The sequence below is a fragment of the Heptranchias perlo genome, chromosome 2 (genome assembly GCF_035084215.1).
Source record: "Heptranchias perlo isolate sHepPer1 chromosome 2, sHepPer1.hap1, whole genome shotgun sequence".
NCBI classification, from domain to species: Eukaryota; Metazoa; Chordata; class Chondrichthyes; order Hexanchiformes; family Hexanchidae; genus Heptranchias; species Heptranchias perlo.
The window spans coordinates 89,160,196-89,178,582 of record NC_090326.1 but is presented as its reverse complement, the minus strand read 5'-3'; the positions used below and the strand labels follow the sequence as shown (position 1 = coordinate 89,178,582).

Genomic DNA, 18,387 nt, shown 5'->3' with positions numbered 1-18,387 from the left:
GCACCATCCCTGTCTACTACTTTAGTCACTTCCTCAAAAGTGGAGCGATTAAAATTAGGGATGCGTAAGAGGCAAGAATTGGAGGAGTGCAGAGATCTTGGAAGGTTATAGGGCTGGATGAGGTTACAGAGCCAGGTTGGGGCGAGGCCATGGAGAGATTTGAAAACAAGGATGAGAATTTTAAAATCGAGCCATTCATCGCCCTGGGAGGCAGTGTAGATCAGCCAGCACAGGGATGATGGGTGAATGGGACTTGGTACAAGTTAGGATATGGGCAACCAAAGTGAGTTACAGTCCCTCTCAGACTGGGCACGGTCACTCCTCACGGGTGCCAATTGCTCGCTTTGGTTTTTACAGTATTACATTTTCTTATCAGGGGATTAAATAAGTTCCATTTACTTAAAAGGTTTTGCAATCTAGTTCACTCTTTGAGATCATAAATCTCACTCCTATCGTTTTCCAGATTACCCTGTGCTCTATTAGATATTTTTGGTGGAAAAGATAAACGTTCCCGGCTTTATGCACATATTTTTTCCCCCCCACTATCTATAACGAGGCGCAAACACTAAACCCACCTCCCCCCCGCCCCTCCTCCCCCCCCCCCGCTGCTGTTGTCCGGCTCAGAGCTCAGCCCCATTCACAATCTCGCAACAAAAGAAAAACCATCGCGCATGCGCGCCCCCCTCGACACACACACACACACACACACACACGCGCGCGCGCGGCCAAAATCCTCGCGACGCCGACGTCACACTGCTCCGCGATCGGACGTCACGCTGCCGGCAGCGCGAGCCGGGGCCTAAGTGGCGGAGGGAGTGGGTTCACCATGTCCTGGAAAGAGGAGAGCGACGCGGTCATGAAGAGCATGTGTGAGTAAAGCGCCGCTCACTGCAGCGACGGCAACACCACCCCCCCCCCTTCACCGGGTCGGGATCGTGAGTACGACAGCCCCTTCAAGAACCGCCAGCTTCAGGGCCCCTGGGGACAGTTGACTGACCGGAGCCGCCACCCTGCGGCCTGGGGCGGGGGGCAGAGGTTGACAGCTCCGGGTTTCCAGGTGTCGCTCGTCCCGTGTATCCCGGGGACGCGCGCGCGCGCGCGCGCTACTTTCAGACCTGAAAATAAAGCCCCAGCCGGGTATCGGCCCGAGCGAAGGCCGCGTTGTCCACCTGCTTTCTTTGGCTGGTTGCTCGGTGTTGATGTTTCGGTGCCGGGGGAGGACAGCAGTGCTGTTTGCCCGTCTCACGCCCTGCTGCTGACGGGCAAGAGGCCGTGTAACCAACGACGGAAAGTCGCAGTCATGCTTTTTGAACAGTTGCTGCTATGTAAACAAAAACATTAAATGCAGGTCAGGCAGCATCTGTGGAGAAAGAAACGGAGTTAACGTTTCAGCTCTCAGTGACCCTTTGTTAGAGCCAGGGGCTGATTAATGGCCCCCCTGGCTATGGGCACCAGGCAAATATGAGGCCCCGGTAAAACTCACCATAACACAGAAAAACCACCTACAGCTGCTGGATGGTAGAATCATACAGCACAGAGGAGGCCATTCAGCCAGTCGTGTCTGTGCTGGCTCTTTGAAAGAACTATCCAATAATACCACTCCCATGCCCTTATCCTATAACCCTGCAATTTTTTCCTTTTCAAGTATGCATCCAATTTTGAAAGTTACTGTTGACTCTGCTTCCACCACCCTTTCAGGCATTTGAGCTCATTCAAAACTCTGCTGCCTGTATCCTAACTGGCACCAAGTCCTGTTCTCCCATCACCCCTGTGCTCGCTGATCTATATTGGCTCCCATTCTGGGAATGCCTCATTTTTAAAAATTCTCATCCTTGTTTTCATATCCCTCCTTGGACTCATCCTCCCTATTTCTGTAACCTCCTCCAGCCTTACAACCCTCCGAGATCTTTCCGCTCCTCCAATTCTTGCCCCTTGTGCATCCCTGATTTTAATCGTTTCGTCATTGGTGGCTGTGCCTTGAGTTGCTTAGGCCCTAAGCTCTGGAATTCCCTCCCTAAACCTCTCCGCCTCTCTACTCCCCTCTCCTCCTTTAAGACGCTCCTTAAAACCTACCTCTTTGACCAAGCTTTTGTTCACCTGCCCTAATACCTCCTTATGTGGCTCGGTGTCACATTTTGTTTGATAATGCTCCTGTGAAGTGCCTTGGGAGGTTTTACTAAGTTAAAGGTGCTATATAAATGCAAGTTGTTGTTGAGTTGTTAACCCTACCTTCCTCTCTCCACTAATGCTGCCTGACCTGCTGAGTATTTTCAGCATTTTCTGTTTTTATTTCAGATTTCCAGCATCTGCAGCATTTTGCTTTTTGCTGGAATGCCAAGTTGCGTATATGCTGCTGGCATAAAATCATGGTTGGGACTTTTGAATAATCGTATGTGTACAACTGGTGTTGATTTGCATACTATCAGAATCGTTTGTGCACCTATAATACCTCATTGAAACGTATAAAATTCTGACAGGGCTAGACAGACTGGATGCAGGGAGGATGTTTCCCCTGGCTGGGGGAACGGGTCCAGAACGAGGGGTCACAGTCTCAGGATATGGGGTGGGACATTTAGGACTGAGATGAGGAGAAATTTCTTCACTGAGGGTGGTGAACCTGTGGAATTCTCTACCACAGAAGGCTGTGGAGGCCAAGTCACTGAATATATTTAAGAAGGAGTTAGATAGATTTCTAGACACAAAAGGCATCAAAGGGTATGGGGAGAGAGCAGGAATGTGGCACCTTTAAAGTGCATCAACTCTTAACTTTGCTTTTGTCATCCTCCTTAAACTTGTACAGTTCCAAAATGCAGCCAGCTATATCTTGTTGCATGCTATGTCCCACTTGGCTATCATGCCTATCTTTGCTGACCTATAGTGGCTCCCAACCCCCAACACATTAAATTTAAAATCCTTGTCCTCATTTTTTTAGATCACTGTTGCCTCGCTTCATCCATCTCTGCAACTTCCTGCAGCCTGATCTCCCCATCTGTACCGTTTTGTTCTCTGACTGACCTTTTGTGCACCCTACTCATCTCTACCATCCTTTGATGATAGGAAGCTCTAACCTACTATCTGGGACTCCCTCCCTAACTCTCTCCTCTTTTCTCTCTACCTTTTTAAAAACCTCTCCAAGCCCAGCTTTTTGACCATACTTTCCTAATCTCTCTCCATAGCTTGATGTTATTTCCCATATTTAGTCCTATTTATTTTGTTGTCCCCACCTTTCCTCATCCCCATGTAAAGCATATTGGAACATGTATGTTGTTGTTGTCTAACCCTACAATCAACATAGTTTGTCCTTGTCTGATTACTTTAGTTGGCGTGATATCTCCAAGGCCCCAGCAGGTCCAGAGCCGCCATATTCTATGACAATACGACATTTTATCTATAGCCTTGATTTCTATTCTCAAACACATTTTTTCAGATTAACTCGAGTAACTTTATAAAATTGATAGGAAATTCTAAGCAGTAACGAGCTATATTCACAGTTTTTTTTGTTTACCGTTGTTATCTGCCGGCAAGCTGTTCGGTATTCATTAGACTAAGCTTCCAGCAAAATATGCCAAAATTGGAGTTATGAAACTGTTTCCACTAATAAAGGTTTTAATGGGTACATTTCATTTCCAGAAATAATTTTGTTTTTAGGAATAATGCAAATGGCATTTGCCCTCAGCCTCAAATAATTTGACCTCGATTTAGAATTTGATGTTGGTTGGACAGCCAATGTATATATTGTTTAAATAATTAGTGAAGTATAATTTGTGCCTCTGGCAGTTATTCAATATACATATTAGAAAATTTGGAAGACTGGATTTTAAATCTATTGCAATTTCATTGCAATTACCTGTGAAGCTGACATCATATGCATATTGTCCTTAAACAAAGCTGCTTTAGAAATACTTTTCCTAGAATTTGGTCATGGAGGTTATGGTAGGGTTTGGCTGAGGCAGTAATAATGAGGACAACGATGATCATTCAATTGATTAAACTTTGGCATGCAAGGAACAGAGGTCCAAATAACTGCCTATGGAAGTGATAGACAATTAGAAGTGATTAATAATGCCTTGTCACTGATATTCTGTAGAAACGTTTTGGATTGATTAAGGATGTTGAAATGCAGCTGTTCTGATCTGCCTGTGATTTTGTAAAGAATTCGCCAGTCTGGCCACTTATGCAGTATTATGGAGAATAGACTTGCATTCAGGAGGCTAAGCTTATTGTCTAGCTGCTGGATCTTTTCTGATGTCTTGGCTTTCCTGCAGCCATGAAAAATGAAAGTTGGCAGCAGCCCTTTACATTGGTGCTCTAACTACCATCTTCATTTGGGACCTGAGAAAATCTAGGCACTTCTGGGGGCAGTATAGCCTCAATTAGGTTACAGGGAGTCAACTGAAGTTGGGGTTACCACTTGCCTGTAGTGTTGTAAGATAAGTGAAATTCTCTTCAGTGGAATATAACCATGCCTATTCAAGGCAGGTAGAGAAACACACACATTCTGTGCTGTAATCCAGTTTAATCACATTTCTAATAGGGTTGCCACAATTTTTAAGAATTGAAGGGAAGAAGGCTTTTAGGTTGACTAAGTTTTTAGTATGGTACTGTCTTTGTCATTCAGCCTGATCAGTATATCAATAAGATGTCAAATGTGCTGTATGTTCTTAACATCGCCTGCCTCTGCCCCTACCTCAGCTCATCTGCTGCTGAAATCCTCATCCATGCCTTTATAAGAAACAGGAGCAGGAGTAGGTCATAAGGCTCCTTGAGCCTGCTCCGCCATTCAATAGCTGATCTTCTACCTCAAGGGATATGAGAATTGGACAGGAAAGTGGAAGTTGAGGTTGAAGATCAGCCAGGATCTTATTGAATGACTGAGCAGGCTCGAGGGGCCGTATGGTCTACTGCTGCTCCTATTTCTTATGTTTCTCAACTCCACTTTCCCGCCCTATCTCCATATCCCTTGATTCCCTTAGTGTCCAAAAATCTATCGCTGTCAGTCTTGAATATACTCAACGACTATAGTTATAGTTATATTAGGAAAAAGAGGGTGGTCAGGAGCAGTGTTGGCCCCTTAAAAACTGAAAGTGGGGATATTGTCATTGACAGTGGGGAAATGGCGGACATGTTGAACGATTACTTTGCGTCAGTATTTACAGTAGAAAAAGAGGATAGCATGCCGGAAATCCCAAGAAAACTAATATTGAATCGGGGACAGGGACTCAATTAAAATTAACATAAGTAAAGCAACAGTAATGAAGAAAATAATAGTACTAAAGAGTGACAAATCCCCAGGACCAGATGGTTTCCATCCCAGAGTTTTAAAGGAAGTAGGTGAGCACATTGCGGATGCCCTAACTATAATCTTTCAAAGTTCTCTAGATTCAGGAACTGTCCCTCTAGATTGGAAAATTGCACATATCACTCCACTTTTTAAGAAAGGAGAGAGAGGGAAACCAGGGAATTATAGACCAGTTAGCCTAACATCTGTTGTGGGGGAAAATGCTGGAGTCTATATTTAAGGATAGGGTGACTGAACACCTCGAATTTTCAGTTAATCAGAGACAGCCAGCATGGATTTGTGAAAGGTAGGTCGTGCCTGACAAACCTGATTGAATTTTTTGAAGAGGTGGCTAAAGTAGTGGACAGGGGAATGTCAAATGATGTTATTTATATGAACTTCCAGAAGGCATTTGATAAGGTCCCGCAGAAGAGACTATTAGCTAAGATAGAAGCCCTTGGAATCGAGGGAAAAGTACGTACTTGGTTAGGAAGTTGGCTGAGCGAAAGGTGACAGAGAGTAGGGATAATGGGAAGGTATTCACATTGGCAGGATGTGACTAGTGGAGTCCCGCAGGGATCTGTCTTGGGGCCTCAATTATTCACAATATTTATTAACGACTTAGATGAAGGCATAGAAAGTCTCATATCTAAGTTTGCCAATGACACAAAGATTGGTGGCATTGTAAGCAGTGTAGATGGAAACATAAAATTACAAAGCTATATTGATAGATTAGGTGAATAGGCAAAACTGTGGCAAATGGAATTCATTGTAGACAAATGTGAGGTCATCCACTTTGGATCAAAAAAGGATAGAACAGGGTACTTTCTAAATGGTAAAAAGTTTAAAAACAGTGGATGTCCAAAGGGACTTGGGGGTTCAGGTACAGAGATCATTGAAGTGTCATGAACAGGTGCAGAAAATAATCAATAAGGCAAATGGAATGCTGGCCTTTATATCTAGAGGACTAGAGTACAAGGGGGCAGAAGTTATGCTGCAGCTATACAAAACCCTGGTTAGACCGCACCTGGAGTGCTGAGAGCAGTTCTGGGCACCGCACCTTCGGAAGGACATATTGGCCTTGGAGGGAGTGCAGCGTAGGTTTACTAGAATGATACCCGGACTTCAAGGGTTAAGTTACGAGGAGAGATTACACAAATTGGGGTTGTATTCTCTGGAATTTCGAAGGTTAAGGGGTGATCTGATCGAAGTTTATAAGATATTAAGGGGAACAGATAGGGTGGATAGAGAGAAACTATTTCCGCTGGTTGGGGATTTTAGGAGTAGGGGGCACAGTCTAAAAATTAGAACCAGACCTTTTCAGGAGCGAGATTAGAAAACATTTCTACACACAAAGGGTGGTAGAAGTTTGGAACTCTCTTCTGCAAACGGCAATTGATACCAGCTCAATTGCTAAATTTAAATCTGAGATAGATAGCTTTTTGGCAACCAGAGGTATTAAGGGATATGGGCCAAAGGCAGGTATAGAGTTAGATCACAGATCAGCCATGATCTTATCAAATGGCGGAGCAGGCACGAGGGGCTAAATGGCCGCCTCCTGTTCCTATGTTCCTATGTTCCTATGACTGAACATTTACAGCCCTCTGGGGTAGAGAATTCCAAAGAATCACAATCCTTTGTTACCTCTAGGCTTGACTATTCCAATGCTTTCCTGCTGACCTCCCATCTTCCACCCTCCATAAACTTGAGCTCATCCAAACCTCTGCTGCTCATATCCTAACTTGCACCAAGTCCTGTTCACCCATCACCCCTGTGCTCGCTGATCTACATTGGCTCCTGGCCCAGGAACGCCTCGATTTTAAAATTCCCATCCTTGTTTTCAAATCCCTCCATGACCTCACCCCTCCCTATCTCTGTAACCCCCTCCAGCCCTACAACACTCCGAGATCTGTGTTCCTCCAATTCTTGCCTCTTGTGCATCACTGATTTTAATCGCTCTGGAATTCCCTCCCTAAACCTCTTCGTCTGTCTACCTCTCCTCCTTTAAGACGCTCCTTAAAACCTACCTCTTTAGCCAAGCTTTAGGTCACATGTCCTAATATCTCCTTATGTGGCTTGGTGTCAGATTTTCAAAAATCACTCCTGTGGAGTGCCTTGGAATGTTTTTACTATGTTAAAGGTGCTATATAAATGTAAGTTGTTGTTGACATGTTCCAGGAGTCATTCTTTTTGCTTTACATTTTTTTTTATTCGTTCATGGGATGTGGGCGTAGCTGGCAAAGCATTTATTGCCCACCCCTACTTGCCCTTGAGAAGGTGGTGGTGAGCCACCTTCTTGAACTGCTGCAGTTCTCTCACAGTGCTGTTAGGAAGGGAGTTCCAGGATTTTGACCCAGCGATGATGAAGGAACGGCAATATATTTCCAAGTCGGGATGGTGTGTGACTTGGAGGGGAACGAGCAGGTGGTGTTGTTCCCATGTGCCTGCTGCCCTTGTCCTTCTAGGTGGTAGAGGTCGCAGGTTTGGGAAGTGCTGTCGAAGAAGCCTTGGCGAGTTGCTGCAGTGCATCCTGTGGATGGTACACACTGCAGCCACTGTGCGCCGCTGGTGAAGGGAGTGAATGTTTAGGGTGGTGGATGGGGTGCCAATCAAACGGGCTGCTTTTTCCTGGATGGGGTCAAGCTTCTTGAGTGTTGTTGGAGCTGCACTCATCCAGGCAAGTGGAGAGTATTCCATCACACTCCTGACTTGTGCCTTGTAGATGGTGGAAAGGCTTTGGGGAGTCAGGAGATGAGTGACTCGCTGCAGAATACCCAGCCTCTGACCTGCTCTTGTAGCCACAGTATTCATGTGGCTGGTCCAGTTTAGTTTCTGGTCAGTGGTGACCAGGGTGTTGATGGTGGGAGATTCGGTGAATCTAAAACTGCTGGAGACTGCAATTGTTCCTAAATAAATCCTTCATAAATCTTAATTAAATAATTTATAAGGTCCTTCTTCAGAACCGGATTACTTTTGTTGGTGCATTTACCTTGCAGGATTTTACATAATGTCTCGTGGATAAGCCTTCATTTGTTATGGGATCCTTGTTTAGGGATACCACCTGTCATTGGTGTAACTGCTCAGTTTATAGATGGGGAGCAATTGTTAGAGATAACTATAGAAAAATAATTGGTTCTGACAAAAGTAGCAGAACTGAAGGTGGGTAAGTCACCTGATCCTGAGGGCATATACCCTAGACTGCTGTGAGAAGTCAGAGAGAAGGTAGCAGAGGCATTGGCCACAATATTTCAAGAGGTTTGGTAAGGTGTCTCACTTGAGCCTCGTTAGGAAAATTCAGGCATATGGTACAAGAGGAAATGTAGCAGTCTAGCCATTCAGGAATACCAGATTGTTACGGCATCATAGGTGACAGGTGTTTGTGGATTCATGCCAACTATCGTATCGGACGGAACTGCAGACCCAGCCATTCATATCTGAACTTGTCAAGATGCCGGTTCATCAGAAAGCTGTGCTTTCGAAAGGAGTTGTGCCAGCTACTTGCTCAATCTAGAGCTTAATCCAGCTTCGCCATGGCATAACTGTGGTAATGAAAATGACAATGGCACTCAATTTCTTTTCCACAGTTCTTTTTAGACTACAATGGGAGACGTGAGCCACAAGTCAATTGGCAGCCCACCAATGCATTAAACTTGTGACAGATGCCTTGTTTCAGAAAGTTCCCCAGTTAGTTTTACAGAGTAGTAGAATTTCTCCAGGTCCAGGATACACGTAGTCATATGTGCACCCTTACAGAATCCCATAAACTTTTTTTTTCATTTGTCCACGGGATGTGGGCGTCGCTGGCAAGGCCAGCATTTATTGCCCATCCCTAATTGTCCTTGAGAAGGTGGTGGCGAGCTGCCTTGTTGAAGCGCTGCAGTCCGTGTGGTGAAGGTTCTCCCACAGTGCTGTTAGGAAGGGAGTTCCAGGATTTTGACCCAGCGACGATGAAGGAACGGCAATATATTTCCAAGTTGGGATGGTGTGTGACTTGGAGGGGAACATGCAGGTGGTGATGTTCCCACTATAAAAACAGATCAGGGTTTCAAGTCATGAATGTCCAGCTTCTAGGTGAGGTTAAGCACACCATAATTCATGCGAGCACCTGTCCAAAGCAGTTTCCAAATAAATTGAAAGGTTTAAACTTGACAGTTATTTATGCCACGAGATTGCAGTTGAGTGGTAGGAGCTGATGAGACCTCATTTAAAGACTTTCTTGACTAACCTATAGTTGCCATGTGCCTCACAATTTCTCAGTTACCCACAGATTCCTCTGTCCCTCTGCCCAGCAGCTCCAGGATTTTTGCTTAGAGCAGTTGAGGGTCCAGAGGCTTAGGGGGTCCTCCCGCTGTGGCATTCTTTTTGCCTGGTGTGTGCAATCTAACCAGAAGATACATAGTGTGAATGCAGTTTGTTTACTATTCATTAGAAATGAAGCTCAAGTGTGAGTAAAGGGGTGATTACAGGTACTGAATTGAATCAGATATGTGAGACTTTGATTTTCAGTACATGTAAGGCTGTGAGTTAAGGAACAGATACAGGATGAGAGAGAGAGAGAGAGAGAGAGAGAGAGAGAAGGGTCTTGTGCTTCCCTGTGGAGATTTCAGGGGGGAAAAAAGACATGGTGAGCAATACTGGGAAGGAAAGGTGGTGGTACTGGTATACTCGGGGAAATGCTGAATGTTAATCCTGTTCCCTTGGCTGACTTGGTAAGGTCCTTAGACTTATTTCAACAGTGAGTAGCCAAGTGTCGCTGCCTTCCACTGTGCCTGGATGGTTAACTTTGCTGGCTTTCTCCCTTTTAGCCCAATTGCCTGTTTCTAATCTCTGCCAATAGAATTTCCACTGAGTGAATTTAGGAGATCTCTGTCCCAAGAATCCAGCTTCTAACATCTTGGAACATCTACAGTTTGCAAATACTGAAAATGGATGCCCTGGAAATTCCTGCTGTTTGGCACCACCTAAAATGCTGTAACAGGATCGGATTTCCCTCCCATCCAGAGGCAGGTTCCCAAAAGAGGATCTAAATAGAGCTGGGAGCCCATCCACAATCTTACAAGGAGCTCGATGAAGAAAAATTAGGCGGAGTTACAGGGGCTTTCAGAAATGCAGTTTTGGTGCTAAATCCAATGGTGAAGAAAACCTAGACCTTGTTTATTAGACTGAGTCTTTTGATGGTTCAATTTGTTTCACACTTTTGCCTTAATGAATTTCTGCCTCACATGACACTAAAAGTGAAAGCTTATCGTAGATATACTTGTCCCAGGCAGCATCTTGCATCCTGGATCAAAAATAAGACAGTCACAATAGGTTAATAGGCTGGATTTTGCTGTAAAAATAACGGTGAGGCTAACTGCGCTCAATGTTACTTATGCGCAAATCGGATAGTAACGTCTGGCGAGCGGCCCTACGCAGTGAAACGCAAAAATCTGGAAGTTGCTGTCTGAGATGCGCTGCCCCTCTGTAAGCTGCGCGAAAATGGCATCTCGCCGTCTGGCTCCCCATTCAGCTGTAGCATTTGAACACTGTAGATACGGACTAAATGGGCCACAAAAAGTTAGGGCTTGTCCATTTTCATTATTGTTGGAGATTTTAATAAAAATTAAATACATTTCTATTTTTTTACTCTCTCTCTTATCTCTCTCTTAATCCAATCTTTCTTTCCTTTTTTGTTATTTTGCTTTCTGTATCTGATTTGACATTGAATTCACTATTCTAACCTATACTTCCTGGTTCAGACTGTGATGTTCATTAATGATTCTTCTGTCTGATTGGTTAAGGAGATACACAGATGCCCTGTTGAGAGCGCTGTGATGTGTGGATGTTTGGCTGACAGCGACTTGCCGTGCAAAACCCCATTTAAAAAAAAATATGTTCACAGAATGAAACTGAGGTCCAATGTTCTAGTCACCTTGGAAACTAAACATCCACATTCAAATCACCATGGAAGTGAGCAGCATAGATTTCAAACTTCATGGCGACAAGAGCTTCAGTTCACCCTATAGTAAGCACTCAGCGTTCTCATAAGGTACGACACATCAGCACATGCATGTCCTACAAGCCAGTCACCTTGCTAGAGGTCAGCCACACAGTCAAACCCTTCAAACATTGCTTGTTCTTGTGGGTAAGTGCAAGTCTAACAAATGGCTGGTGCCGTTTGGGCCAGGTTTTGCTGTGAGCAGCGAACAATGTCTTTGAAGAAAACCTAAACTCTTTTCAAAACCCTGGTAATCAGTATTAATTACTTTTATAATTGGAAACGGGGGAGGGGGAACTCCATATTTAGGAATTCCTTATTATTTCTGGATTCCCACGCCTCCCTTATTGCATCAACAAACCATCATATGCCATCAAATATCTCACTGGCTAGAGATAACTTCTGTGCCATTAACGTGTAAATCCTCCAGACACAATTATACCTAAAAGGTCTTGAGACAAAAGGACAACAGAAATCTTATCAAATGCAGCAGCTAGGGCCTCCATTTAAACAAAAAAATCATACTGCCATACCTAAAATTTAAATGGACTGATATAATATAGACCTGTTTTATCACATGATGTGGGATGGAGCCCATACCATTATGATTGTGTCTGTCATCTTATTTTATAATGTACTAACCAATCTTCCATAGTATTGTTCAAGGTACGTTGGAGGATATGCTTTTTTCCCATTGTCGTGACTATATAAAACAGCCTCCCTTGCTGGATTTCATTGTGCCACCCACAATTACATGAAAGGCAATTTAAAAAATAAATGTGGTTAATAAAAGACACACAGTTTGCTAAGGCACTTAGAATGAATATATATTGGTATAATATAAGTGGTTCAAGCTGATTTCAGTTGACCTGAACAGAGTTGTCTTTGGCTGCCAAGTCCCACCCTGTATGAGTGCAATATTATTGTCTCCAAAGGGGTTCTTAATGCTCACTGGAATTAAAAGAATCCAAGTCCTTTGATAGAACATATGTGGTATTACAAAGAATGTACAGCACAGAAACAGGCCATTCGGTCCAACAAGTCCATGCCGGTGTTTATGCTCCACCTGAGCCTCCTCCCACCCATCTTTATCTAACCCTATCAACATATGCTTCTAGTCCCTTCTCCCTCGTGTGTTTATCATGCATCTGTGCTAGTCGCCTCAACTATTCCTTGTAGCAAGTTTCACATTCTACTGAGTGTAGAAGTTTCTCCTGTATTCCCTATTGAATTTATTAGTGACTATCTTATATTTATAGCCCCTAGCTCTGGTCTCCCCTACAAGTGGAAACATCTCTACGTCTACCTTACCAAATCCTTTCATAATCTTAAAGACCTCTATCAGGTCACCCCTTGGGCTTCTCCTTTCTAGAGAAAAGAGCCCCATATGACCTTGTTTTATCTAGTGGGGCGGGGGGTGGGGGGGTTGGTGGTGGTGCAGAGGGTGAAAATAAAAGCCATATCTTAATGAGTTGAATAAAAATGTAAATAAAATTTTAGATACTAGTTGTTTTATTTTTGTTACCTCCAGGAATCATAGGCATGTGGTTGGTCGTATTTACTAAATAGATTTTATTCTGAATTTCCATAGTTGAGCGTGGTCCAAAGAAGAGACAAGTGAAGACACTGGCAACATCCCTGCTAGAAGCACTGGATTATGACAGCTCAGATGACAGTGATTTTGAAGTGGGAGATGCTTCAGGTAAGTGCTGTTTATAAGTGTTCACTTTGTAGAATTTGTTTTGATCAGTAATGGGATGAGTCGTCTTTATCACCAGTTTTTTTTTCCCTTCCGCTTCTGAATGTGTTGACTCCCTTACAGGGGTACTGTTTCATTGGTGTTGGTTGCATTATTGCTGAAGTTTCCATGATTCATATGTGAGCCCAGGATGGTGCCTGTTGGCAGGTTATTCGATTCTAGAGGGCACCATAGCTGAGTCTGCTTGTGTCCAGTCACAAAATTCACTCTCAAAGCTGCTTCTAGCAAAAATTGCTAGATAATAGTAAGAAGTGAGAGCCTAATTGTAGTTCTCCTACTATTGTCCTTGCTGAAATCAGCTAACTTACCATCAGTTGAGGAATTGAGCCTATGATCCTCCCGATCTATATGGCTCAGCTACTCGTTGGATAAACCAGTTGAACCATTGGGAAAGAAGCTATTATACTGATCCATGGATTGGGGGGAGGGGTTGGAAAACAGCAAATGATGGAAATAATCAGCTGGTCCATCAGCATCTGGAAAGAGAAAACACAGGTTCTAATAAGGTTCCACAGTCAAAACATTACCATGTATTTCCAGCATTATTTTTAAAAAATCTCTTAATTTCTTCAGAATATGATAAAAATAAAATAGGACCTGTGGTTTATTTGTTGGTCAAAAATCTGATAATTCACAAGTGACTAAGGATATTGCTCTATGGCAGGTAGTGGCCTTAAATCAGTACCTGTTTTGAATGGAGCTACTTGTCATAGCTTTAAGATAGTACCTCTGTTTTAAATTGTACATTACATAATACAAGGCCTTTTTACTTTCCAAAAGTTTCAACTGTAAACTGAACTGTAGTACATTATTAAGAGCTGTAATTTCCTCCTTTATTGAACTATATGGGTGTGTTAAGATGACATTTACTGTTCTATTACATTAGCATGTTTCACCACTGTGGAGCATTGATCAAATGAAAATAGTTTAAGGACAAAGTCATTTAACTTGGCGAAAAGACGACACCTGTCTGATCAATAGAGTGAGATAACTTTGCACTGCTTAGTGTATCCAACAGTCATACTCCATAGAATTTCCCCATTAATAGATCTTAATTGTTGCGATAATTGACAACCCATCCACAGGGCTTTAATCAGAATCTGCACTGGTGGAACTTCCTACAATGATACTAAAATAGATTGTGCCACTTACTATATTGAATTTGAAAAGCTCAGATCTAACATATGTAATACTCACAGAATGTGTCTTCAGATAAAGACTTTTTAATATATTTATCAACTTTATGCTTGTCATCTTGGTTATTTAAAAATACTAAGAAAAGTTCATATTGCTTGTGTAACAGATTCTGATGGTAGTGGAGAGAGTGCCGGTAAGGACAGTGAAGAAGGTTCGGAGAGTGAGGGAGGACAAAATTGCAGTGAAGAGGACTCTGAAGAGAATAAAAAGGATACCTCTGATGGAAAGATAGAAGTTGAATGGAAGGAAGAACAGTCAGAAGAACCTGACACCAAGAAACAAACTGAAAACAAAACCGGTAAGAAGAAAACTAAAGAAACAGTAGATGATGCTGGGCCAGATGAATCAAATGATGGACAAAAGAAATGGAATCTGCGTAAAAAGAGAACGATGCTGGACATGTTATCGGTGGAAGATCTGAATGGCTTTGATGATTATGATAGTGAAGATGATAATGACTGGCGACCTTGTAGTGGAAAGAAGAAAGGAAAAGGTGTAAATAACGATGATGGTGATGAAGGTGGTGGTGAGGATGATATCAGTGACAGTGAAGATGGCAATCCTGATGATGAGGCAGACAGCAGCAGTGCCAGTGAGCAAGATAAGAGAATTAGAAGAAAAAATAGACCTTCCAGTCAAAATGCTGCTGAGACAGAAGGAACAAGTGATGGCTTTATTCTGTCACAGAATAAGAATTATGAGGTACTGTGATAAATCATAGTTATGTTCGACCATATCATACAGAGCTATTGCCTGTTTAAAGCTACATGCAAAAGCACTATGTTAGAAAAGGCATGTGATTTAAAAAGTTTGAAACTAAAATCTGAACACACAAGATTGTATACGGTCAGCAATAGGGCAACTATTTTCGAGGCACGTAGTTCTTCTGAAGCGTTAGTTCATTAATATAGTTACTATAATATGGAATAAATCTGATTTGTGGGAATAATCCAGAGAATTCATTTTTTGTGCATTCTATTTGTACAGTTGAGGTAGGGAGAGGGGGAAGAATTCAATTTAAAATGAATAATCTTAAACAGGGTTTGATTCTTACATTTTACTACAATGAAAAGGAAGTTAAAGTTAGTCCATAACTTACTTTCTGACTTTAGGGTTACACTGCTGTATGCTGTTAGACATCCAATGATATGTAGAATGCTACTTTATACTTCAATGTGTTATTTTTTTAAAAAAAGACTGAGTCAGTGAGCTCCTGATCTCAGCTCTGATTCCAGTTTTAGCTAAATGCCTTGCAGGAAGAAAATAAAAATCAGAGCGGTGGCCCGAGATCAATTTTATGTACTAGCTCAAGAATGGCATAGGCAGAAGCAGGCCATCAGCCTGGCCTCTAAGGTGGGAAGAAAAAAATGGTTCTTGAATTAATTTAAAATACAGATTATTGTTCAACCATTTTTGCATATGACTTGTTTACCAAGGCCCATTCACACATTGATGACTGTTATGGAGCAGAGGTCAGGGTGAATTTGACAGTAAATGACATGGAATAAAATTAACCCCAAATTTTGAACTTGTAATAATTTGCTTTTGATTTAATGCAAAGATGATTCCACATCAGTAGTCCAAAGGAGGCTATTTAAACAAAAATGCTGTAGGAAGTAAACAGATGTCAGGGGGAAAAGGATGTTGAAGTTAATAATTCTTTTACACTTTCTTTTAGGTGCAGTAGGGTGACGTAGTGCATGTCAGGCATCAGTATATGGTCATGGGATAATAGGATGTAAGTTAGTGCCCACAGCCGTTGATACTAGAAACCAGAAACTTAACTGGACCAGCCACATAAATACTGTGGCTACAAGAGCAGGTCAGAAGCTGGGTATTCTGCAGCGAGTGACTCATCTCCTGACTCCCCAAAGCCTTTCCACCATCTACAAGGCACAAGTCAGGAGTGTGATGGAATACTCTCCACTTGCCTGGATGAGTGCAGCTCCAACAACACTCAAGAAGCTTGACCCCATCCAGGAAAAAGCAGCCCGTTTGATTGGCACCCCATCCACCACCCTAAACATTCACTCCCTTCACCACCGGCGCACTGTGGCTGCAGTGTGTACCATCCACAGGATGCACTGCAGCAACTCTCCAAGGCTTCTTCGACAGCACCTCCCAAATCCGCGACCTCTACCACCTAGAAGGACAAGGACAAGGGCAGCAGGCACATGGGAACAACACCACTTGCACGTTTCCCTGCAAGTCACACACCATCCCGACTTGGAAATATATCGCCGTTCCTTCATCGTCGTTGGGTCAAAATCCTGGAGCTCCCTTCCTAACAGCACTGTGGGAGAACCTTCACCACACGGTCTGCAGCGGTTCAAGAAGGTGGCTCACCACCATCTTCTCAAGGGCAATTAGGGATGGGCAATAAATGTTGGCCTTGCCAGCGACGCCCACATCCCATGAACAAATTTTTTAAAAAGTACTGCTGAGGCAGTGAGCCTGGGCCAAGTACTTTTCACAGGTCACCCCACCCCACTGCTCTCAAACACCTTTTAATGGCTAATTTAAGAGCAGAAATTTAGGCATTGTGGGACCAGATTGGCCTGCAGACCTTTAACTTTATTTTAAAGAAAAGATGGAGCTGGGGTAAAGGAACAAAGCCATATTTTGAAGAAGCATTACCTTTTGTAAAAAAGAAAAAGTGAATGTTTATGAGAATCACTTTTTAATAGTTTGTAGAGATTTGGTACAGGTCTGAAACAAAGCATCAAAGCTTAATTTGCTTGTGGCTAGCATGGATCAGCAAACTCTGATCCCACTCACCCTCTGTGACTCGAGAAGAATTTCAAGTGTGGATGTTTAAATTCTTGATTTATTACAGCTCAGGTTTATGGCACAATTCATAATAGATTAGGATATGTTGTAATAGTTTCTCCCCCATCCCCCATGCTTATCATTTTAAACTTGACATTGGCAAATGACAGTTTATTAATGGATATGTCAGACCATAAGCTGTGAACATCAGAATGGTTGGTAATGCATGGATAACAACATTTGTTACTTATTCACCATGTAAGCAGCCAGCTGTAATTGCTATTTAGGGTCACTCCTGAAATGATAGCCATTTAGTTACCTGAAGAATAGATTCAAGATTTCAAAGGCTTTTGGGGGGGGAGGGAGGAAAGGGGAAAGGTGTCAGTTTGCACTTTAATAAGAAATGGGACAAACTGGGGCAAAGACACTGCCTGTTGCTAATTATTAATACTGTGCAATATAAATGAGCTGTATTATTCCCTTGTCCAAACAGTAAAATTAATTGTAATGTCAGTGCTTGTTAAATCATACATCACTGCATGTCAAATTCTTATCACAAGAGTTTGCCTATCCACTGTTTATCTTGACACTCTGGCTCAAATGCTAAGCTAAAAAAGGATAAGATACAAGTTTATGTATTATGTAAAGAATAATGCTGGAACACGCAGAGTGAGATAATGACATCATGTCAACTCCTTTTATGATTAAAGCAGCATCATGAAGACTGTAACCTCCTATATATTTTGTCTAATTGTGTGTACAGTAAATAAGGAAAACCTGTTTAGCTATGATTATTGTTACTTCAGTATTAAACTAAGGACTTAGTTGCTCCAACATAGCTCTTGTGGCTAAGTAAGTGAAGGTAGGACCAACAAATTGATACCTCAAATGAATTTTGCTCTGGTCGTCATGGATTTAATGTTTTAATACAAAGTGCATCTGTTGACTGGTAATTGAAAATCTTCTGGAAGTGGTTTCACTTGGATTTTTTTATTATGATTACTTATTTTAAATATGGGTGTAAGTATTTAACTTTTTTGAAGTAATCTGCATCATGAAAACTTCAGCTACAGAACATATCTTGCTCTATAAAATTTGTGTTAAACTCAGCAGTAAAACACAAGCTTAAAAAATTCCATGGGGCCTATATTAAAGGAGTAGTTTTCCAAAAGTGTAGGGGAAGATCATGTAGATCTCATAAGGCTACAGAAGCTCTTTGAAGGGATAATGTTCTATGATTTTCCTTACCTCGATGATGGACCTGTTCTGTTGCATGTAAGATGATAAATAGGGAAGGTTTTTAAAGGCACCTAATTTATTGCTAGTGGTTACATCTGTCATTTATTCTTTTTAAAAACACCAAAAAAATTCTGAAATGAAACAAATATAGAAATGTTTAAGATGGAG

At 42.3% G+C, this 18,387-nt stretch overlaps 1 protein-coding gene across 2 annotated transcripts in view; it reads left to right on the top strand.

Moving 5' to 3' along the window:
- The first annotated feature begins 741 nt into the window (after window positions 1-741).
- The window catches only part of phf14 (PHD finger protein 14), a 243,056-nt gene continuing 225,410 nt past the window's right edge, over window positions 742-18,387 (top strand). The window contains exons 1-3 of one of the 2 annotated variants that reach the window (XM_068004010.1): window positions 742-869; window positions 12,847-12,957; window positions 14,318-14,913. In XM_068004010.1, the coding sequence (XP_067860111.1) occupies window positions 827-869; window positions 12,847-12,957; window positions 14,318-14,913 (750 nt within the window). In that variant the 5' untranslated portion in view covers window positions 742-826. The remainder of the gene's footprint in view (window positions 870-12,846; window positions 12,958-14,317; window positions 14,914-18,387) is intronic. The other variant, XM_068004019.1, reaches the window with a different exon arrangement.